The following is a 24,172-nucleotide window of genomic DNA, read 5'->3' as shown; positions in this document are numbered from 1 at the left end:
GTTTACTTTCGGACACATGGAACCTGAGATAACTAGCAGTGCAGGGGTGGCTCTAAGATTACCTCTACGTTGCATAAATGCCCGGGTTGTGGGAGATGATGCTTATTCCTACAGCCATGCAGGGCATCCTCACTTTTCGTGGCAAGCCAGCTCTAGAGCAGGCTGGCTATGGCCCCACTGTAGGACACTTGGCCCTGAATATCCTCTAGTACCTACATGATACCCCTGGCATCTTAAGGCATAATTGCCTTTTTTTTTTTTTCTTTTTTTGGAGCAGAGATGTTGCTTTCTAGCAATGAAAACACTCTCAGTGTCCTTTTCTTAATACTCAGCTCTTCTGTTAACCAAGTTGCAATCTTTAAAACAAATGTGTACTAACAAAGGCTACTTTCACCACTTGGGCACTTTATTTCCTATAATGTAGAACAGGCATGGCAATGCTTCTCTGTGTCCTGAAGCTGCATTAAGTACAGTGATATTTCTACACGTGTCAGTAACTCAGACTACGATTAACTGCTTATTGCTTTGGGTGCTAGGAGGATGCATGCTTTACACTGCTGCCCTTTTCCATTTAAATAGCAATCATTATTGGTCTCTGAAAAAGATCAAAGAAAAGCAAAGACCTTTCCCCAGGTATCCTTTATCAAAAGTACAGTCAAGTCAATCAAAGCTTTCTGTTTATTTACCTAAGTTTATATTTACATTTGTATTTCTATCTGTAAAGTAGTAGTAATGTGTGAGTCTTTAGGACTTTCTTACACTCACAGGATGCCATTTAAATACATCTTTCAAAATAGTTTCCTTCCGGAGTCTAAGTGTGGGCTACACCTGAGCTCGGCTTTAGGAAAAAGTCACTCTTTGCTAGGCAGTAAGGCATGAAATTGAAGTTGGTGTTTTGGTCAGTGTTTATCCAGGGGTGCAGTGAATTAGCAGAACATTCTTGTACTAGGTGGAACAGAACAAGAAAGCTGCTAACAAAATATCACCATAGAGCATAATTAGAAATGGGGGAGGTCATCTGCATTTGACTAGAGTTCTTACTGCTTAATCCCTCATTCTAGTGTGTACAGAGTCTGAAAAACTGCTTTTATAATAGGCTTTCCTTCTGGCTGGTCCCTGAGAGGAAGGTTGACTTCAGCATACCAGAAATGGGCAAAAAAATATTAATTTACAGGTTATTGAATAAATAAGCACCCCTGTGGAGGCATCTGTTTTTCTGGGTGTAGAGTTACTTATGCTGGGTAGGGCTAACGATCTCCTGGCTTGCTTTACTCTGGGTTGCTGAATTGAGGCTTTTGCAGGTCTGCTCTTACAGTTTCATTGAACAAAGCCCCTGCAAAATCTCTGGGTTATGAAATATTTCCTCTCCGTCGGGTCTGGGACAAGAGATGGCATCTGCAGAGCCAGAAAAGGAAGTCCTTGCCTTATAGAGAGCGCTGTCGGTGTGACACAATGGCTGATATAAAGTGTCGGGGGAGCTGAGTCGAAGGCAAAGGAACAAAGGAAGATCAAGATTCAGTGACTGTCTTGGGCAAAAGGAAAGTAGGAAGTGTCTCGGGGATGGATAAGTTTAAAGCTGCACTCGTACTGGCTGGAGTAGGGGATGCTCTCGGTTATCGCAATTTCTCCCGAGAAAACAATGCCTTAGGTGCAAAAATCCAGCAGGAGCTGAAGGAAATTGGAGGGCTTGAGAACCTGGTGCTCTCTTCTGACAAGTGGCCAGTAAGTGACAACACGCTCATGCACATGGCTACAGCTGAGGCTGTCATCACAGGTGGGTACGACGGGACTAGTGAATGCAGTCTGGAGAGGAACAGAACTGTCAAGGTGCTGCATTTCTTAAAATAAGCCTGATTGCTGGGGAAGTCATGAGAAAGTGTGTCAGAAATGCTGTTTATGTGAATGATAATGTGCATTAGTTTGGCTCCTTCATGAGCACAATCCTATGACCATCACACAAACTGGTAAGTCTTAATTTCTGTAGTGGAGGTGCTCTCCCTGTATTTTCCCTAGGTATATACGGTTAGTTAAAGCTTAAAGACTAAATACCACATGTGCAGCATAACAAAAATAATTGCTAAGTGTATTATCTGTATGCTGGAATACATTAGGGAATAATATAGCCACTAGAGATTCATCTGTAACCGATAAGAACTCTTCTAAGTGCATTTTTAACATATTTGTGTCCAGAACTCCAGGCTGGATAGAGTTACCTTAGTACTGCTTTCAGGCTAAAAGCACTAGCACTGTCTCCTTTCTGCTGCACCTCAGACAAAAGGTTGCACCAGCAAGGCCAGAAAAAGTACTATTTGCTTTATAAGGAGAGTTCCATGTCTTTAGTCCAAAAAGTATTCTAACATACTATGCTTATAATAAAGTCTGTCAGAATTGTGTAAGTTATTAAGCTATGCCTTCTAAAATCCCAAAGGTTTGAGAGAGAACATTTATTTTTTCTTAAGGTATAGCCTTTTTAAGATATGATAGTATTTATATTGACTCATTACCTGTCAAACTAGAGCTTTCTGAGACTGTCAAGACTATAGAAAGTACACCAGAAAACAGTGACATCTCAGCAGCATTTTGCCTCTTCAGAATTAATCAATTTTTTTAATGTCTGTAAAAATATTTATAATTTTTCTGAAAACTCGTAAGACTGCATAACTCCTAGTAACAAAAGCTCACAATGCAGTTAAGTATTCTTCACATCAATGAAGTTTCCCTGGTGCTCCTGTTTCACTGCTTTATCTGCCTGCTTCCAATGTGCTCTAAATTTAGTACATAGAGATCAGTTGAAGAGTGTGTTGGGCCCTTCATACTTGGCTATCAGTTAACCAATGGTTTAAGGGATAGCTAATACACTAAAGATAAGAGCAAGATGTCAGCCTATCAAGAAAAAAGATGACTAGAATATTTCTGAATATAGGGTATGATTAAATACGTATCATATGTTTCTTGCTTATTGAACTCTCTAAAACCATAACTTCTGGGTAACCAAGCCAGTTAGACTAACAATAAAATAATAAATAACTTTTAATTAAATATAGCAGAAGGACTGTGGCTCTAAAATAAAAGTTTTAGCTATCATTTCCATTGGCTGTGTTTATCCTACACTCTCATTTCTTTGGCCTGATCAAGTATTTTAAAAAGGTGCTTTCATGGTCTGGAGAGAAAACAGCAAGATGGAGTAGGGAATTCTGGTAAGAAATCTTCATTTCACAGTAACATTGGTGAACAGGAGAAAGTGAGTCTTTCTCTCTGCTTCCCACAAGAGAAACAAGAACCACTCCTGCCTGCAGCAGTGTCTCCTCCTGGCAGGGGGGGTGCAAAAAGGCTCCAGGACTTGCTCATGGCCCAGCCTGTGTGCCAAATCAACCACGTCAACAGATCGAAACTAAAGAAGGTGAATGTGGGTCTGTGAGGCTGAAATCAGCTGCCACCGACCCTGGAAACCTGCATTCCTCAGCAGCCCTCACTGCTGTGGAGACTGAGATTTTAAAGAATATATTGGGTGTCTGGAACATTACCAATTAAAAAAAAAAGGCAATAAAAATATCCCTGTCCCTCACTGCCCTGCTCCATGCACATCCTGTTTGCCTGGCTAGCTGCCTGCTGGCCACCACGTCCCCTGGATGCATAGCTGCAGGCAATTGCAGGGTGCTTGCAGGCTGGGACAAAGGTGCCCAGGGCTTAGGCTCACCATGTTATCCCATCCCTGGGGCACTGCCCTCGGGAGAGCTCTCAGCCTGTGGCAGCAGGCAATCATGAGGTGAATGCTTGTGTTAAGGCAAAGGCAGTTCTCACCTGGAGAGGGGATTTTGGCCATCACCTTGCTGTCTGCAAGGAAGGCATTCCAGAATTGTCGTGGCCAGAAGCAGCTGGGACCGTGGATGCTGCTGCAGACTGAGCTGGTGATCCCCGAGTCCACCATGCACACAGACTGAAAGGCTGATCTGACAGTGAAGGATAAACAAAACATCCACTTCCAGCAGGAATCTGTCCCATAAGGGAGGAACAAGAACAGCATCATCAAATCCAGGGGAACTATCCCTGCAGTAAGGAAAATCTTTTCCTCTCTTAGGCATGGGTTTATAAAAAATAAGGGTTCATTTCTAAAGAAGGGACCTATCTGAACGACAGCTGAGACAGCAGCCTGGCTCCAGGTGTGGGAACCGTGGTGGGCTTGAGCAGCCCAGAGGTGCTGGACTACAGGGACTATGGCTCTGGGGACAAGGTTTCTGTAGGAAACGCCAAGGCAGTAAATCCTGCTCCTAGCTCCCATCTGGATAAACTGCGACACATGACTCCTAAATATGGAAAGAGCTGGCAGCTTGAAAGTGTCTTGTTTCTTTAGGATTGTATGTGGGATAGCCAGTGTAATGGGTAGGGTATTACTTTATGTGAAAGGAGGGGAATCTTTGTTCTTCCCTTCATCTTCTTTTTCTGCCTGCCTGCATAACTGGTACTTCAGAGTGTCTCTGGCTTCTGGGACTCCAAACTTTCTCTTAAACTGCTTCTGTGGATTTCAAGAATTCACCATCTCTGATAAAATGAAGATATTTTTAGAAGAACTTCCCCTGCTGTATTATTCAACCTGTGCATCAAACTAAGTATTAAATAAGAGTTTCTCTAAGTACATAGAAAATACACAAGTGGATAAATCCCTTTGGCCTCCTGTGTTCCCACTGACTACACAGCTATAATAGATGGCAGTGGAAGGTTTCTTCAACAAGAGCCGAAGGCAGAACTCTTCAAGCCCAACAATACACAACACCAGCCAAGAGAAGCAACTATATGAAGAAACAGTATATGTTTTACAGTATTTGTTCATCCCTAGGCAAAACTGTAGGACTTGGTAAAAACAATCTATGAACAGATATTGTTAGTGAACTTATTACAGAGAGAAATTTATCTGCTGAAATGTTATAGACTTTAGGGATTTACTACTCTTACTGATCTTTATAATATTTTTTATAAAAGCTCACTGTTCTTGATACTATACTGACATAAGATCTTGGCATCTCTGCATGAAAGGCCTACAAATTTTAGACAAAATAGATGTAAAATATAGATTAAAAAAAGAAGGTCACTAATTTGCCTTTGTGTTTAGTTATACATGCCTCTTAAAGTAATTCTGTAACTGGTAATTAAAAGAAAATAGGCTTTCATTTTTAGATTTGATTCACACTTGCAAAGGCAGGGGCCAAGCCAGGCACAGCTGTCTTCTCCCAGTCCCCCCGGCAGCCATGCTCTCACCCGACAGCTGGACACCTCTGTAATTACTTCACACCACAGAGCTTAAATATAGGCCTTGAGCAGCTACTGTTGATTAATAGAATGCCTTCTTTCCAGTTGAAGGAATTAAAAGTGGAAAGGTACTGAGGAAAAGATGAGAACTGAGAGTTAAGACCATTCTCCCTCCAGCCCACTCTCATGGTGTGTAAGAATGTGTTGACAGTGGCACCAGAAATATGACTTGGTGTACTGGAAGTGAAAACAGAAATATTTCTTAAATGCACAGTGAGCTTACTTGCATGTTTTCCAAGCTCTTTTGCTCTTCTGCTGTGACACGACAACCTTCTCTTCCCTCCCCTGAGCAGATTACTGGTGTTTAGAAGATCTGTACCGGGAGCTGGTAAAACGGTACGTGGATGCTATTGACAAGCTCTCGGGCAGGCGGCCAGACCCCGCCACCATCGAAGGCTGTAGGGAATTAAAACCAGACAACTACCTTCTCGCCTGGCACACACCGTTCAATGAAAAGGGTACGGTACTGCTTTCCTTTTATAGGTCCTGGCTGGAATAATGCATGCTCTCAGTGTTTGTGGCTATATGGAAATTGTTTCCTTTTCCCCCCTGACATCAAAGGCCACTACCCCTGAAACTTTTCCATGTTTGCCTGAGGATGGCAAGAGATCTGCCAAGAATTCCTTCTGTAGGGCACTGTGTCCTCTCTTAAACGAACCCCTCCCTCTTTAACATCTATTTAAAGAGACTTTGTCCTTGGCTCTGTGCCTCAGGGTCCAGATCTTTGTCCTTGAGTTTAATGGTTATTTTAAGAAATATTTTCTGCCATTTTTCATTTAAACATTTGTAGACTTGGATCTTTCCAGTGATACCAGATACGAAACGAAATGCCAAGCCTGTCAATTGCTCTAAGCACCAATGTGTTTACTGGAAGGAAAACAGAGACTTTTCTCCAGTTGGGTGTCCTGCTGACAACTATCACTGTTTTGCCGATAATCCCTAATATTCCTAGCTTGGTCTACCTACCCATGACCCTCTCTTTCTCTCTCTTTATGATAATTTACTTTTACAATTAATAGAATTTCCACTTCAAGTTAAATAACAAGTGTGCAGCTGTATGCACAACACATACCCATCCAGTGCAATTAATCTTGAAAGCCTGTAGAGACACCACATCACCAGAGGAGATAGACCCAGGCAGCCCCAAAATGATGGCAGCTCACAGGGATGTTGTGCTGTGTTGGTGTGACATTCTGCCACTGCGGTACATATTGGCCTTGCTCAACAGAACCACACATTGATGCAACACCAAGGCAAAGATCTGGTGGCACAATGCCATGGCTATTCCTGGGTCTCTGCAGTCAGTTTTCTGTGACACAAAAAGCATTTCTCACTCATCCCCCGCTCCTCACAACAGCTGCTGGAAGCGAAATGGGTATTCTGCCCACCCTGCTATCAGCGGGTCAGATTTGAGAAAGGGCCCCTTTGGGAGTTGTCACATGTTTTCTGATTGCCAGTGGATAAAATTTGGTCAAAATAATTGTGGGAGAGGCCATTGGCCCCAAGCAGCTCTCAGCATTGCTCAATAAGCAGTTGAACATGGCTGTTCCCTGGCCTATTGCTGTACTGGAGCTACAACTCTTCTTTTAACCTTCCTCCTCCCCAGCTGTCCATGATGAATTATCTGCTTTTGGGGGTACTCTGGGCTCGAAGGACCTAAAATTAATTCTTGCTTTGAGATCTGAGAGCTAAAGACAGCCTCCATCTGGTCTGACAAATAAGCATCCTGAACATCTCAAGAGGTCTTTTTTTTCACCGTGAGAGCAAAAGAACCAGTGACTGAGCGGGAGATGTTAGGTCTACTATGGGACCTGGCACTGCTATGGACATAATTAACTTATAATCAAATTTTCACAAAATTCTTCTTGAGGCAAAAACATGCCACAGGCGTTGAATGTCTAGCATTGAATGCCTAGCAGTCAGATTATATTTTGGATAAGCTGGAACCAAAAGGCTGATTTGCTGTGGTCATTCTATCTTATCTTGCTTCTAGCAATAATTTCTGTGCCAGCCTTCATGGACCAGTGAAATCTTAGCCTAGGTGATTTTGCATTGCTTATAAGATGCTTCTCTGCTCAAATTCTTATGGATGTAGTCAGCAAACTGAATTCATAAGTCAAACTGCTCTGTGTGTCTCTTTGCCACCTCATGTCATGCTCATTGTCACACTGGTTGCAGAGATACCTGGGTTATGTTAGAGGCTGCTGAGATTCCTGTCACCACCAGAAGAACTGCCCAAGACTGCCTAATACCTTCCATTTTAAGAGTTTGGTTACAATTTGCAACAAATGGCCAGTCAAATAGCTTGTCTCTACCTGTATTGTGAATTTCAGGCTGAGGCTGCAGCATCCAAGCAGGCCTTTGTTTGTAGTTGCTGGGCTTCCGAGAAGCACTTCAGAACAGTGCCCTTTTGCTGTTGGCACTGGCAGAGGAGCATGAGGGAAAAGTGTGAGTTAAATGCAGAAAGCTGAGGGGGAGAAAATGAAGAGAAAAAGCTGCAGATGCATAGGACATAAAGGTACCAGGTTCTAAGTTCTCATGCAGAATGGTCTGTAGTCACAAAAGACACGCTGTCTTCAGGGCTTAGCAGCCATTACCCTAATCTTTGTTATTCTACAGATGTAGAGTGAAGAAAAGCACAGTGAGGTATTACGTACTAAAAGAGAATAATATAGTGCATCAATGAAAATGAATTAATAAGACGTGTCAACACAGCTTTTGTGGCCTCTATTGTTCAGCATGTCCACAAACTGTCTGGAAATGCAAGTGCATAGCAGGTCAACAAAGTCAAAGACAACATGATGCAGAGTTGCAAAAGATGCTCACAGTGATGCACAACTGTGTGGCACAGCATCAGAACCAAGTACAACGCAGATAAGTGAGAAGTCATACATGGAGGAGTGGGAAATCCTAATTTAATATATATAGATGCATTTTTTATCCAGATACCACTCAGGGAAGGGATCATGGAGCTATAGTAGTTCTACAAGAACATCATTTCAGTGCTGCATAAGAGCCAGAAAACAATTAGACGATTAGAAATGACCATGAAAGGAACAGACAACAAAACACAAAATATGTTTGCACCACTGTATAAATCCAAATGCACTGTTTCTTGATTATTGTATATGATCTGATCCCTCCCTCCTGACACAAGGATGAAAGACAGTTAGAAAGGATATGAGGAAAGGTGGTTGGATTGGTAAAAAACCTGCTTCCAAGGGCTGTGATGTCTGAGACATTACGATAAAGAGCTGTAAAGTCATAAATAACTGGAAACATGAATAGGAAAAGCAAAAAGTCACTGTCTCCTCCAAGACAGCATCTAGAGACTTTGAGTGAAAGTAGGAGGCCATGAGCTCAAAGCAAGCAAAAGAAAGGACTTCCTCACACAACACCTAACTAGGCTGCATAACTATTTTCCAATGCCAGTTTGCAGAGATGCTACAGTTCACGTGAGTTCAAAAAAGAGCTGGGTAAGTTCAACCAAGGGAAATCCTTCAAGGGTTATTAAGCAGAAAGACAAATAGCCAGATGCCTCCTGGATGAGGGAGGCAAATTGTCAGCAGCTTAGTACAAGGGGTCATAGTACTTTTCTTTTACTCTTTCTTAAGTATCCTCTTCATTGGCCACTGTCAGACATGATAAGTTGGGTTGACCTTTGGTCTGATCATGGAGGACAGTCCTTATGTTCTTACATGTGTCTCTCCTGTTGCTTGGACTAGTCTCGGTGTCCCTTATGTCTTTTATTCAAATGGTAGATACTGAGGTATGGGAGCTAACAGCTGCCAAGCACCTGAAGCCCTGTCTGGCTTTACTGTTACTCCATGTGACCAATTTTTTTGTTACTGAGTTTGCTTGTCTAATTCTGCAGAAGGTTTTAATGTAACTTCCTAGACTGGAGAAACACAATGAAGTTGCAAAGACAAGCTACTTCCTCCACTTTGGATACACTGAGAGATGTTATTTCATTAGCAGCTTTGTGTAGCACAAGACCCCCCTTTCTTGGATAAACATCATGGATTCTGTCATTTGTAGGATTCAGGTTTGCATGGTGAAGAAGACTCTCATCTGCTGCTCTGTGGTAGTGGATGATTTAATGAAGAGTTTGGCCTTGCAATAAGGAGAAAATATTTTCTCCAGTTAAGACAATTGGTGCCCTGGAAGACTGGATTTCTTTCTGGACTCTTCCTTCAGTTCTATGTCATCTGTGGGATAGGCAGACATATCTGCTCCTGGCTCCTTAATAACCAACTGCAGCATATATGAGGATCAGGAGCAACAAACACACCATTTGCAGGACAAGTATCCAGCCTTTTCACCAGGGGCAGTGGCCAAAGATGTTCTGGAGAGGGTCCCTTTCACTGTCAGAAAGGGTAGCAGTGGTAAGGAATCAGGCTCTGAGCCTGCAGAGAATAAAATGGTATTCTGAAAAGCCTTTCATGTCACATTTATCAGGTGTTTGGCCTTTTTTTGAAGAGTTACTGCACACAGAATTTGCACATTAGACTCTGAGGAAGAAGGGAAGAGCTTTCTTCAGCTAACCTAATTAGATCATCTAGCTAGGGTGCTCACTCAAGATAGCTGCTCTGAGGGGAGAAGAGCTCTTTTCTTAAGAGGGAAATTCAGATATTGTACCTGGAAATGCCGATTGGTGGCTTATGTTTGTTTGGCTCAGGCTTCAGTTTGACTTGAAGTAGATCTTCCTGCCCCTCCACGACCACATTTGGATCACACTCATGATCTTAGGGCACTGGAGCTGAAGACACTTGGGATAACGCTAAATGGCAAGCAGTGTTCCAAGAGAGCCCCTGGTGCTCTGTACCCACAGCAGGTACAGCCCAGGGGAGCAGCTGAGGGCTCTTCTCCAGATAAGAGACTGAAAGCCCTGACCCTGGCTCCTTGGCATCTGCTGCTTCAATTCATTCTGGCCTATGAGTTGCTCCTACTATGGCATTGTACACACCAATGGACATGCAGCCATTCTCCATGCTACCTGTCTGGGAAGGACAAGGAGACTGTGCTCCTAATGCAAGTTCCACATAGGCTAAATTTAGGTGGCATAAATATGCCCCTTATCTTTCAGGGACCAAGGAGAGGAATGCTGGTTGCTCTCAGCTATTCCCAAGGTCACTGGGAAGTGTGATTGAGCAAAGACAGTGCTGAAAAATGCCAAGCACTTTGAAAAATTGAAGCCTAACCATCTCAGAATGTGTACCTGCAATGAGTTAATGCTTTTTTGGGCATTGGCTCACCAGCTGCAAAGAGGAGATAATCACCTCACTGGTGCCTTGTGAAGATAAGCTCATTAAAACTTCTGTGGGATCCTGATAGTACTGTGATAAGTACTGCAGAGAAACTCATTAGTAAATTTAACTCTCCATTCAATTAAGCATTTAAAAGGTGAATACCTGGGATCATGCACTCAGTGCTGAGAATTAAAAGGAATTCTGAATTAGTTATTCAATAAATAAATTCTGTGCTGCACAAGGCGGACATTCCCAAGACCAAGCTCAGTAAGTGCAGGCTGTAGCATAACGAGTGTGCACACAAACACTTATTTCAGGTCACATGGGAAACTTCAGTTATGACAAAGTATAACTTTGTAGGATTTGGCTCTGTAGTCTTTAGTTTCTTTTTGGACACATTATTTTTTGTATGTAGCAGAAACTGGTGAGGCTCTCTAGGATGAAATATGCATTAAAATTGTCAGATGAACTGTGACGCACCTAGAAAGTGTTTTAATCATGTGCTTACAGCTACTAAAATAAGGGTGTAGGAAAAATGTATCTGTTTCTCAAACTTCTGTTTTTAGTGCTGGCATCTGGAGCAAGCAAAACAGCAGTGTCAGCCAAGAATGAGTAGAGATGAGATGAGAGTTTGAATCAAACAAGTGCTGTGAGCAAGGAAGCGCACTGCTTTCTGAACACACTATTCTCTTTGTCGCACTTGAGAGTATTGGAATATACCTGTAAAACCTGAATGACTGTGTAGGAGCAAAATTCCTCACAAGAAACTTTCAAAACTTGTAACTCGTTTTGCATGGTAATTTCCCATTCCCTAAGGAGTTCCTTTCACGCGTATGAGTTGAATTAATAAAGTGTGCTTGTTTCACATTTTATCAACATATCTGTGTAACATCCACCTCCTTTAAATGCTTGGCATTATTTTTTTTACTTTAGGTTCTGGATTTGGAGCATCCACAAAAGCCATGTGTTTAGGAATGCGATACTGGAAGCCAGAAAGGCTGGAATCACTTATTGAAGTGAGCATTGAATGTGGGCGAATGACTCATAACCATCCCACAGGTAAATCTACTGACCTATCAGCACACTGACGTCCCTGAGTCAGCCTTTCAATTCTACAGGGACTAACGTGGCTCCTGTGAATTCACCTGGTTAAACTGCTTCTGCTTTGTAAACTGCAATGCCTCAGTTTGAATTTTGCTTGGAGAATGTAAGACATGTACATATTACTTGTATAGGCTTATGTAGTTCCTTCTATAGGCTTGTGTATTTCCTTGTATATTATGCAGACGGCATTCTCAGTCATAGTTGTTTTCTCTCCTAAAATTCCAATAACTAAACACAACCTGCCTTGTCCAAAACATACTCATGTTACTTGCCCTGATCAAATTTTTGGATTCATGTATATCTAGATGGCTCACTATTATCATGCAAGTTTATGGTTCAGAGGATAATAACATTTTTCTCTTGGCAGGTTTTGTCATATCCAGTTGCTGTAGGTAAATGTAGTAAGCCAAAAAAAATCTAACTCCGCATATTTTAGGATACAATTTGAAACATTTTCTCAACAAAACATAAATAAGTAGATTTAATGTTGTTTTGAATATTCAGGTCTGTCATTTTGATAATTTTATGCTATCTAAGCATGTAATCATTTTGTCTGCTTAAGAGAGCAATAAATAAAACCATAATAAACAGTGACATGTTCAACATGCTCAGTGCTATGAAGCAGTCAGAAAAGCCATCAGGATGACATAAAATTAGAGGAAAAGAATTCAAAACAAATCAGAAAATATCATTTAGCTGGTGTGTAAAGTCCATGGTGCATTAGCAGCAGTAAGACTGCTTGCAGTCTGGGTTTCTCACCTCAGAAGGGGCTTATAAAACCCAAAAAAGGGCAGCACAGAGGATTCCAGTGTTTAGGCACCTTCCATACAATGAGAAATTATATCCAGAGGGACTCTTCAGCTGGGAAAAGTGGGGAGGCAGGGAGGAGAGCAGTGGAAGGGCCACCATATACCTCACTACCACCCTGAAAGGTGCCAATGAAATGTCAATTGTGATCATCATAACTCAAAGACTGAGAAAACCCAACTAATGTGTCAGTCAGGACTGAAACAAGCAAACAAAGGAAATACTTCCCCATTTTGTGCATAGTCAAGCCTCAGACGTCACTGCTACGGGCAGCTGCAAAGTCCACAGATATGCCTGGATTCAAAGGGGATCAGGCCAAGTGGAGGAGAAGGGCTGCCACTGTCAAAAGCAATCAAGCTGTATAATTAAAATTGTCCCTAAGCTAGCCTAGGAGCTCTGGGGGATGGAGAAGCCAAACCAATTAGGCTCACTCTGTACTGCCATTACTTGCAGAGCCCGAAACCTTGGCCAGGGCTTGTTTTCTTCCCCAGTGAGGGACAGCAGGGCTGCCATGAGTAGGGGGAGCAGGGCAGCAGCAGCAGGGGGACAGGCAGCCTGGGGAGTGGGCAGGAGGAGAATGCCAGCCCCCTGAAAATCCTCAGGGCACATCCCAGCCTCTACTACCCTCTGCACTGACTTGTCCCACTGCCCCCTGTTAGCCCCTTGACTGACCCTCTAAACCCTCTGTGGCCACCCTCATGGTGAATGTGGCACTCAAGGATCTTTGTGGCATCTGAGCTAGATGATATCTTTCTGAGACCTTTTGAGCTGGCCCTACCCAGGCTTTTTTTCTTTATGAAAGCATCTATTGGATTCTAGTTAGATGTGTCTTGGGCTTGACCTAGTACTGCAAGTCTTGTGGCAGAGAGAATTGGTAATCATCTCATCTGGACTTGTAACCTCCTAAAAGCATGTGGTTTTACCTTCAGCGAAACACACAAAGTTCATGCTTACCTCTGTGCATGAGTGAATGCTTTTGGACCCATACCTGGAGAAGCACACACATCAATACTTTGCTCACCTGGGATTTATTTAAGTGACTGAGCTGTTTTCTTAAACTTCTTTGTCACACTGCACTGGGTTGGTTTTGTTGCCTTTGAAGAATGCCAAGAGTAAAAGCAAATATGAGAAATGAACCCCTCTGTTTCTGATGTCATGGAAGTGTTGCATGCCCCTCAACAGTTGTAATATTTACAATATTACAATATTTGTAACCAAAGTAGAAGACCTAACTAAGGAGGCAGACAGCATGTCTTTTTGGACATTTGCTTGTCTTCTCTAAGGGGACATGGGCTTGTCCCTTTAGAGTAAAATGAGCCAGAAATAGTGTTAGATCTAATAACCACTGCTCTTAGGCTGGATGTTTCTGTAAGCAAGATGATATAGCTTGTAATTGTATCACTTCATGCAAGGCGATTATTTCACGTGACTTCAGTTAGATTTTCAGCATCACATTGGTGGGCAATGTTTATTTTTGACCCCTACCTCAATTTCTGTCACGTTACACCACAGAGAACACAAGCTCCCTTCTATATAAAATAAGTCACAAACCAGCAGACACCACACATTAGCCAATAATCTCAACGTGCCACGGGTCAGCCTGCAAACAGGTGGAGATCTGTTATGTACATTCATCAGTCTACCCAACAGCCAGCATTCCACTGATGATTTTATGAGGAACAAGGTAAGGATGCGACCACCACAGACTGCACATTAGTAATCCTCGTTATTTGTAAATTCCAGGTTTTCTAGGGTCCCTATGCACAGCTCTCTTTGTGGCATACGCAATACAAGGGAAACCGCTTGTGCAGTGGGGAAGAGAGATGATGAAGGTTGTGCCGATGGCTGAAGAATACTGCAAGAAGACCATTCGTCACATGGCAGGTAAGGAGTCGGAACCAAAAAAAATTATTCTCTCAAAACTCTGTTTAGCTAGGAAGGCACTGAAGAAACATCACTCCCTAGTGTTTCCATCTTGCTACTTTCCCCTTCTCCTCTTTCCCCAGTTTGTCCTCCTGCTTTCTCTGCTTAGAGAAGTAAGCTCTTCACAGGTGGTGCCACCTTCTTCTGCCTGGTATATTGGTGGCAAAAATACAAAGAGAAATAGCAATGACAATGCCCTACTGCACAGTTTTATTTTCAGGAAGTCTTCTGAAATTGCTGGGCAGGGGGGAGGAAGGCAATTCTATTCAGCAGGTAATTAGGCAAACTGACTGCTGACACATGAATTATTCAGATCCCCTCCATCAATTAGTACAGTCCAATATTTTCCATAAGAAAAACCACCGACTCTTCTCATCCTGCCAGGAAAATTTCACCTACAGAAAATTTCACCTGCCTTCTGACCAAGAGTTAACTTTTGACCACAAATTCAGATTTGACTTTTTTCTTTTCTGACAAATATTTAAGATACACCCTGTTGTATCCTTGTTTTAAAACAACTGAATGTAACATAACTACTGAATTTGATATTACTACTTTCTTTTTGCTACTAATGTATGTGGTCTCTGGGGCAAAGGTATTTTAGTCCACTCTTGCCCTAGAGTGATGTGTTTGTAACGGTGAGGCCTGCCATGGACAGACGAGTATCATTACATTAAAACATCGAAGAAAGATATTAAGGGACAGCTGTTGAGAAAGATTGAATTCAATGGAAATCTTTACTCAATATCACTCAGAAAGTAAAATTTACTCATGAAGGAAAGCTGTTGCTTTAAAGTCTGAAAGGAGCACCAGGAAGCCTTCCTGAAACACCCTGCATTTCATCTGTGCCTCATTGCACACCAGGATTTTTTTAGCAGAGACCTATGAGGAGCAGGTGCAGGATTAATGTGAGTGAGTATCTCTCTGAGTGGCTTTGCAGCAGGCCCCTGTCACTCCACCCGAGCAGGACCCCTCGGCGTGGAGGTATGTGTGTTGGACTCCTGAGGCTAGTGCCTGTATTGTTGAGCTTCATCCTATTTTGGTATCGGGAAAAGTGTCCTGCATTAAAGTTAAGCTCCTTGGCTGGTGAGATGTGCTGCAAAGAAATCCTGCCAAAGACAGTCCTCCAGTTTTAGAAAACGCTATTTTAGCTATATTACCCCCAAGGATAACAAACACTGTGTTTGTTATCCATGTCACAGAGCGTTCGACTCAACACCCCTCTCTGATATCCAGTTGTGATTACTTGCCAGATAGTTCCATGGACCTGAGTGTGACCATTATGTTGTCTGGGCTCAAGGAATGGTGCAGAGCCTTGCTAGGGTTAATGGCATGGGATTTCTGAGCGTGCTACAGGTCCACACAACCAAAATCTCCTGCAACCGCTCAATACCTCTGTTTCTGAGCCTGTGGGATAATCGCACCTCCTTGCTTGTTAAACATAGAAAACATTCACTTTTGAGGTATTTATGCTTATGGGGGAAATGGGGGGAGGGAAGAAAAAGGGAAAGAAACCTGCCAGGTCACCCACATTTCTAAAACCAACTGTAACCAGCTGCTGGAGTGGGTGTTGATAGTTTACTTCAGCTAACAACATTTGCTTTGTTTTTCTCTGGATGCCGTAGATGGATCTAGATGAGCTAGATGCTCTCCTTGGCCTGATGGCTCTGAGTGCACTTTTGCTCCGTTTTTCTAAACAGTTCCCCTTTCTTAGATCTGGTGAATGACTTCCTTGTGACCAGGCCAAACTGGGTCATGGACTCAGAAAAAGGGCAGCTGGGCATTCCCAGGAGTATCAAGCACGTGGCTGAAGGCTCATTACTGTCTGGGGCTGGGGCACTGGCAACTTTGTGAAAGTATCAGGTCTGCAAAGGTGCTTGGACTTTTTTTTTACAAAAACCCCCTACTTTAAATGTTATAATTGCCAAAGAGGGTCACCTGTATGGCATTTTAGGAAAACAAGCAAAATCAGATTACATCCTTCAGAGGAATGGTTTGGTTGTGTGTGTACTCCTCAGCCACGTGCAGCACACCACTGAGTGACCAAGCAGGAGAGAGAGAAAAAGTGGGAATGCTTGATTTTATTTTACATCAATAGTCCCACACTGAATCGCTAGTTTGCCTTGGCATACTTAACCATCGGGTACATCTCATGTTTTCTAACTCCTTACTCCCATCACCTTACCAAGCAGGGTTTCCTACAAGCCTCAATTTTGCAGGCAGGTACATGTTATATGCTTAACAGTTCAGTGTGACTGACTTAGAAGCCTTTTTAAGCCTTTATAAAAAGGGTGAACCAGAGCACTGGCTTGCAAATAAACTAAATTAAACAAGATTATTTATACACAGAATGTTAAGCATGATTAGAGATCACTTCCTAAAGTGAAAGAAAAGAAGGAGAAAGACATATCATTATTTAAAAAGGCCTATTTCTATGGGCACAGATAGCAAATGTGTGTGTTATTTATTAGTTTACTACATTTTATATGCATTATAATATATGCAAATGGAAAACTTGGCCTTTCCTATCTGCCTTTTCCTGAAAGATCACACAAGAAATACTGTGCAAATACAACAGGAATACTGGAGAATTTATGTGATTAAAAACTGAGGTAGGTGGCAATTTGTATTTAGGACACGGAAGCATTTTTAGATATTCTTTAATCATAATAAAGGAGTTAAAACCTTGGTATAGAGTTGATTTTTTTTTCTCTCTTATCTTTTCCTTGGAGTGCTCTTCAGTAAATTCTCTTAAAATCTCATCTTGATATATCTTGATATAATTTTAATATACCATTAAAATAACACAAAATTCTGAAAGTATTTTCCTAATTCACATCCTCTGTTTCCAATTAGATGTCCCACTCCATATTAAAATGCATACTTAGTATATATGCAGAATGTTACTGTAAAACACCTGGGTTTTCATGTCAGTCAATACTTTATTAATGTAGAACTGAAAACGTTGTAGAGATGAAATACTGCATCATTAATTTCTTTTGCCTTCAGAATATCAGGAGCACTGGTTTTACTTCGAAGCCAAGTGGCAGTTTTATTTGGAGGAGAGAGAAATCAATGAGGAAAATAAGAATCAACCTGTCTTTCCAGACAACTATGACGCAGAGGAGAGAGAAAAGGTAATTGCAACTCCCAAAAGCTCTTGGGAAGGCTCTGAACTGAGACAGGCATTTTCAAAGAGACATACCGCTATTTTTCAACTGATTCCAGTGCCAGAGTAGTCAAAAAACTTTTTTTTTTTTCTGAAATTTCAAGAAAGAAAAAACAACTCCCATCTTAATGTAATAAATAAATAAATAATTTTTTAAAAGCAATTGCCACCAGTCCTGAGGTTGCTGCAAACAGAGAAAACAGTACAGAGAGGCAGACTCAATGATCTGGTGCCCAGAGCATGTACAAAACATAAACTATGGCTATCTGAGGGTGGAAAAAGCAAATGTTTTGCCTAGGGCTCTCATTAAAGCCTAATGGAACTGTGGCCAAAGTCCCGCAGAAATCCCTCCAGGTATGAGAAGCTGAATTTGGTCACGTCTAGTGGAGAGTGTCCCTGCCCATGGCAGGGGGATTGGAACTCAATGGTCTTTAAGGTCCCTTCCAATCCAAACCATTCTGTGATTTTGTGTTCCTTTGAGCAGAAGACAGATGTCCTAAGTTATTCTCTGCCAACACGGGCTGTGCCCAAGCGAGTTTTAAGTATTTTGAGAGATGGTGTTTCCCCATATCCCATGAGACACTATTTCACTATTTTATAGTGTACATGATCTTTCCTTTGACTCATGACTTCTGGTTATACCTTCTTAACTCGAGAGAAATAATGTGTCTTCTTCCCTGGTGTTTACAGCTATCTGATACGTGCTGGCACCTCCCAAAGCTCTCCACTTAGCAGCTAAGCAATAAGTATATGGTTCTTGTCACCTTTTCCCATAAATCAATCCTTTTTTTCCAGACTATTAAAGCATAGTTCTATTCTAAGTCACTTTTTGTATTTTTAGATGATTATCTATGCAGTGAAATGTGCCACTGAAGTCAGATTGTGGGTAATAAGAAATTGCTCACTCTAAACATAAAGCATAGAATCTCTTCCAGGTTTATTTTACTAATTCAGTGCCATGAATTTGCTACTAGTTTTTTATTCTTTCCAGTACTACTGGAGTCTTATCAGAGCTTTAGGAGAGATTAAACCAAGCGTTATTTCCCCATTGTCGTTTCAAGAGAGAACTGCATGAACTCCCAATGCAGAAGCAAAATTTACCTTCATTTCCCTAGGCCATCTATCTTGGCCTATTGAGCTATTTATTTTGATGAACAAACAAGAAAGGACAAATGTTGCTTGACCCTCAGACTCCACCACCAGCTGGAGATCACAGCCTGGCAGAAGACAAGACACTTCGTTTGGGTGTTAATAGCTATGGAAGGAATAAATGAGGAGAAGGTAACCCTTCTGCCTGGCCTCTTCCCAGGAGAGTTCTCCTTTGCATTCCCTCCAGACAAACTGTCCCCTTGAGTCTGGGAGTATAGCTTCTTGCCTTTACACATTTAATTAATAAAGCACCAATATCTGACACCACTCTTGCCAACAGGTCACCATATGCATGTTCCTGCTTGGCCAGATGCACCTTTCTGCAGGCACAGTATCAGATGTATGCAAAAGTGAAGCCCTCGAATGTAGCTTGGATTGATCTGAGCATGTTGCAAAGGCAATTTCCCTCCCTAAAAGAAATCACACCTCAAAATGCTTAGCAGAAAAGACCATATTCTGTAAAAGCTGTTATACAGCTTAAATTTGGAGATAACAAGAGAAATGAGGATGAAAGACAAATTACCCCTTCTTGAATGTATAAATACAAGATAGGCCAGTGTAAAATAAATCATTTTTCAGTAGTGTGCATTTGGAAGATGTTAGATACGCACTGAATAGGCAGACGTTGCTGTACACTTGGGATAAGCGTTGCTTCTGCAAAAAAAACACTCTCCTGGCTTGCTTCCTGTCCTGAACTCAATGTGAGACAAAATGAGGGAGCAACCAAACCAAAGTCATCCAGGTTAATTAGACTCTGAGGACTGCTGTTCTCTTAAGGTGGAGATGCTTAAACCAACACTGTGAGAGGACCTAGAAAGGGGAAAAAAAAGGAACAAAAAGGGAGTGCTAGCCAGCAGCAGGTCGGGTCCTGAAGGGTGAGAAAGTCAGAGGCAGCTGTAATTACTGGCAGCAGGGGTTGACAGCAAGGAGGGGATGTGTGAATTACCTCCAGGGCTTGGCAGCAGCTCAGTGCCGTCAGCATGAGAGAGTACATGTTGACACCCCATCCAAGTACGAAGTCCTTGCTGGCCCACTTGAGGGAAACTGGGCTGGTGCCACAGCACAGCGCAGGGATGCACAAAGGTGCTGCAGTTGAAAGGAGAATGAAAAAGTTTGAGAAGTGCTGCCTTGGTGCAGTTAAGTCCCCCCAGGTTCAGTACTGAGGACAGTTATCCCTAATGTAGAGTCATTTCAGCAAGATGACATCAGATGTGTGCAGAGCATCAGCGACCTGCAGGACTAAATGGAACGACACTTGAGCCGCCTGGCTGGGCACCCAGAATAGCACCTCCACTCTGAGCACCCTTGCTTTTGGTAGTATTATACATGTGTCAGGGCTGTTCCACCAGCATCCAAACTGCATCAATAAGGCTGGAAATTTGCATGTGGCAGAGAACAGCATAAAGGCATAAATACTCTCTAAATTGTAAAAGAAAAAGAAAGCAGCAGAGTGAAGCTCTAGTCCAACTCTGCCATGTTGTGCAGATAAACCACAACCAAGTATGAAATGGCTGAGGTGAAAGTGAATAGAGAGAAATGAAAACCCTTCACACCTGTTGCAGAAGCCCAGAGCCAGCCAAGCAGCAACAACTCCATTTGCCATAACGTAACTTCTGGAAAAAAGGCTGCCCATTTCTTAATAAGAAGGTATTTTTTAATCATAAATTTGTCAGTGTTGAGATAATTTGGGGATTTGGGGCAGGAAAAATTGAGTTCTGGAGGTATCTCCTCTAGAGAAAATCCAATTTTCCTTTGCAAACCTCACTGTGAGTTTGGAGTTCTTTTTTATTCTTTCTTCTTCTGAAGAAGAAATGTTTCTTACATTTGCAAATTATTTTCCCTTTTATTCAACAAATGCTTATAGAAGAGGAGAGAAAAGGTTTGGCAAGAAAAAGACAGAGAAGGGGGCTTGAATTAACATAGTCTGAAATTAAGTGCCTAAAAAAATTACTAAATCAGAACTTTTTCACCTCCCATGAAAACTTAGCTAACGAAAACATTTGCAAACATGCAGCAAGGGAAGTTGAGAATATTTCCCAGAAGCAGGAAGAGGACTGACAAAGTAAGCCCTTACCAACTTTAATTTTTAAATTATAAGGAATTTCCAAGATATGAACCTGAAATCTATCTTGCTCTGCTTTTCGGCATTCTTGGCTTGCTTAAATCAAACCACCTTCTCTGCCCACCAAGAACTCTGTGCGTTAAGCTGGAGTGCAGGCTTATACCTGCACCTCAGGCATCACCAAGGCTGTGGCTGCCACTGTACCAGCTCATCCCATGCCACAAGCAGTGGTGCCTGCAGCACAGCTGCCTATGCCCTTTCCCTGCCCCATGGGCTATTCCCACTTAGCAGGGGAGACACCATCCTGGTGTGGCCAAGTGCCCCATGCCCCCATTTCTCGTGCCCTACCCTGACAGTGCTGTCTCTCCCACAGACGTACAGGCGGTGGAGCTCTGAAGGCCGGGGGGGAAGGCGAGGCCATGACGCCCCCATGATTGCATACGACGCCCTGCTGGGCTGCGGCGGGGACTGGACAGAGCTCTGCAACCGCTCCATGTTCCACGGAGGTGAGGGTCCCCTGTGCCTCCCACTCTCTGCTCCCTCGCCAGGAGTGGGATAAAGCGCTCCTGGCTGTCAGGTGTCTCTGTTGGCCAGTCTGCCTTGTTGTCTGTTACATTCTCACCTCTGGTTTTATCCTCTAAACCCCATTCTTGTGGTGGCAGCTGCCACACAAGCTGTTTATGGCACTTTTCAAATGTTGCTCCATCTACATCTCATGAGGAGTAAATCCAGTATGGCTTACTAAAGGACTGACATCTTCTCCTGCCAAAACACAAGCACCTGTGGCAAAGCAACCTTTCAGCTGCATCTAGTAAAACCAAGAAAGGGAGAAAAATAAAACAGCAGCCAAACAAATGCCAGGCAGGTAAAATCCAGCACTTAGAGACACACAGTTCAGTATTTTTACAGCTTTACGAGAGATAACTTTCTCATGCAAGAGATAACTTTCTCACTGGCAGATGCATCTCACTGGGCTTTCAAGGAGGGCCAGCATAGCTGGGAGGGGTAGGACCCCAGCTCCAAAACACCCATTCCCTCCCTACCTGGTGTGGAACCTTTGCAGGGGCTCTGGGTTACTCACCTGCCCCGATGGAGTGGTGGGAGCTCACAGTCCCTCACTGCAGAGCATGGCAGGCGCAAACCTGTGGGCACTGCATGCACGGAGCATCAGTGCTACTCACCAAGGCTGGATGTTTTAAAGCATGTGACATGCTGTGTTGTGAGGAGGGAAAGGACACTCTCCAGTCCAGGACCTTTGTTGTATAGCAGAGACCCTGCAACTACTATTCCCTTCTGTTTCCTACCAATGGCTAGCTGCTTGTGAGAGCTGCTGTGTTGGGGTAGATCTTCTGGAAAACAAGAGAGCTCCCAGCCCAGCAGTGCACACCACAGTGGCGTCTCCATGAGCTTGCCTTGGCATCACTCTCTTCCCTAGGCATCTTCACCTGTATTGCCAGAGGCAGGACACGGGGTGCTGCCAGCTTTTTGGACTGACCCAGCATGTCCCCACCACACTCCATCAGGATGTAGCATTTCCTTCCCTGTGCACTGCAGTATTTTGGTTGTATATGTGAAGGTGACACCAAGAGACCATTGCAATTGTGCTTAAACCTGCAGGAGAAAGCGCGGCTACTGGGTCCATCGCTGGCTGCCTGTATGGCCTGGTTTATGGCCTGAGCAAGGTTCCCAAAGGCTTGTACCAGGACATGGAACAAAGGGAGAGGCTGGAGTACTTGGGCGAGAATCTTTACCGACTATCCATGGAGGAAAAGTAAAGCGGCTTCTGCCATTTTCTCTTTCTATAAAGACTATATCAAACCCTGTAGGTAACTGGCTGACATTCATAGTGAAGGAATTAGCCAAGAGTTAGTCTGAAGGGCTCTGTGTACATCACGTGAAAGTGAAGATATCTGAATTATTAGACTGATTAGAATTATTAGACTCATTAGATATGTATGATATTTGTGGGTTTTTTACAGATGTAGGGATTTCTGAATATAAGGAGTGCTGCTTAACCCTCAAATGGCAAAAAGTAAATAAAACGTCTTTTGACTGATTTCAGTCTAACTTGCTATAATACCACTTCCTAAAGAGCTGTGACCAGTAATTACACATACAGAATTAATTTTCAGAACTAATGCTTTCCTGCAAAACTAATGGTATTATACACTTATGGGGATATTCTCTGTATATTTGACAATCCTTTCACCACTGTGTCCCTCCTTGTTCTCAAATCTAATGTGTCTGTGACACTTGTAAACCTAATGTCTCATAGATTAGCTTTTAATGAATCACTGATCCCCGTATCAGCACTGTGGTGCAAGGTATTGTTACATTAGAAGCTTCCAGAAAAGGAAAAGCCAACACTAAAAATACCTCCAAGGAACAGCAAAGCATCAGTGTGTTTAAAATTTCTGATCAATGTGTCTAAAATTGCTGAATTACACTTTTATTCTTCTTCAAAACATAAGTTTTTCTAAAATATAACTGGATGAAATATTTGTAAATAAATTAATCTTGCACTATTTTCTAAGTATCAGTCTTTATTTTTAGATTGAACAGATTATATGTTGCTGTATCAGTATCAGAATTTTTGGCTGAGGTCTTCAAGCAGTTGTAATAGGTCAACAGTCAGGCTGTGATACATTTCACAAGTCTGAGCACCACAAAAGCCCCAGGAAGAAAAGTTACAACTGCTTTACCTTTTTCTTCTTTCCTTCTTCCTTTTTTTTTTCCTTTTCCCTTTATCACGTTTTCTTCTTTTTCTCCTTTCCTTGCCTTTCCTCATCTCCTCCCCCTTCCCCAACTTTTTTTTAACTTTTCTTTTTCCTTTCTTTTTTTCTTTTTTCTTTCTCCTTTTTTCTTTTTTCTTCTTTTTTCTTTTATCTTTTTTCCTTTTTCATTGTTTTTTCTTTCTCTTTCCCTTTTTCTTTTTTCTTTTCCTTTTCCTCTTCTGCTTTTTTTTTCCTTTTTCTTCTTTTATTTTTTCTTTTATTTTTCATTTCTTAAGAAAACCAACAAACTATGATTGGGTTAAAATTTGCATACCACAGAAAAAGTAAACAGTAGACCTTGATCAAGGAGATTCTGATGCCCCCATAGCAGCATGGGAACAAATCTGGAATCCTCAGTGAAATGACACAGAAGAAGTGAGCTCAGAATTTGTTCCTGGTGTTTAACCTCATGTTTTACCTCAGAAGTTCAGAAACTGAGGTCAACGTGGCACTTTCTGATGTCCACCATGTGTGATTGCCTACGTGGTGTTGGTTTCTCCTACCTTTCTCCAGCTGCTGAACTGCGTTTTAAAAAGATAGCTAAAAATACACAAGCACTTTCCTACGCCTTTTTCCATGTAAGCCATTGTGGAATCGTCACTGGGATGTGGCAGAAACAGGAGCAGGTGAT

At 42.4% G+C, this 24,172-nt stretch overlaps 1 protein-coding gene across 1 annotated transcript; it reads left to right on the top strand.

Moving 5' to 3' along the window:
* The first annotated feature begins 1,490 nt into the window (after nt 1-1,490).
* Nucleotides 1,491-22,823, top strand: ADPRHL1 (ADP-ribosylhydrolase like 1). The gene is made up of 7 exons (XM_027640400.1): nt 1,491-1,774; nt 5,598-5,762; nt 11,487-11,612; nt 14,208-14,348; nt 17,397-17,524; nt 21,141-21,273; nt 22,385-22,823. Exons 1-7 carry the CDS (start codon nt 1,561-1,563, stop codon nt 22,540-22,542), a joined length of 1,065 nt encoding a protein of 354 aa, XP_027496201.1. The 5' UTR covers nt 1,491-1,560; the 3' UTR covers nt 22,543-22,823.
* Nucleotides 22,824-24,172: the final 1,349 nt, after the last annotated feature.

Source organism: Corapipo altera, unplaced genomic scaffold, assembly GCF_003945725.1.
Source record: "Corapipo altera isolate COAL_440 unplaced genomic scaffold, ASM394572v1 0, whole genome shotgun sequence".
Classification (NCBI taxonomy): domain Eukaryota; kingdom Metazoa; phylum Chordata; class Aves; order Passeriformes; family Pipridae; genus Corapipo; species Corapipo altera.
This window is presented reverse-complemented; position numbering and strand designations above follow the sequence as displayed.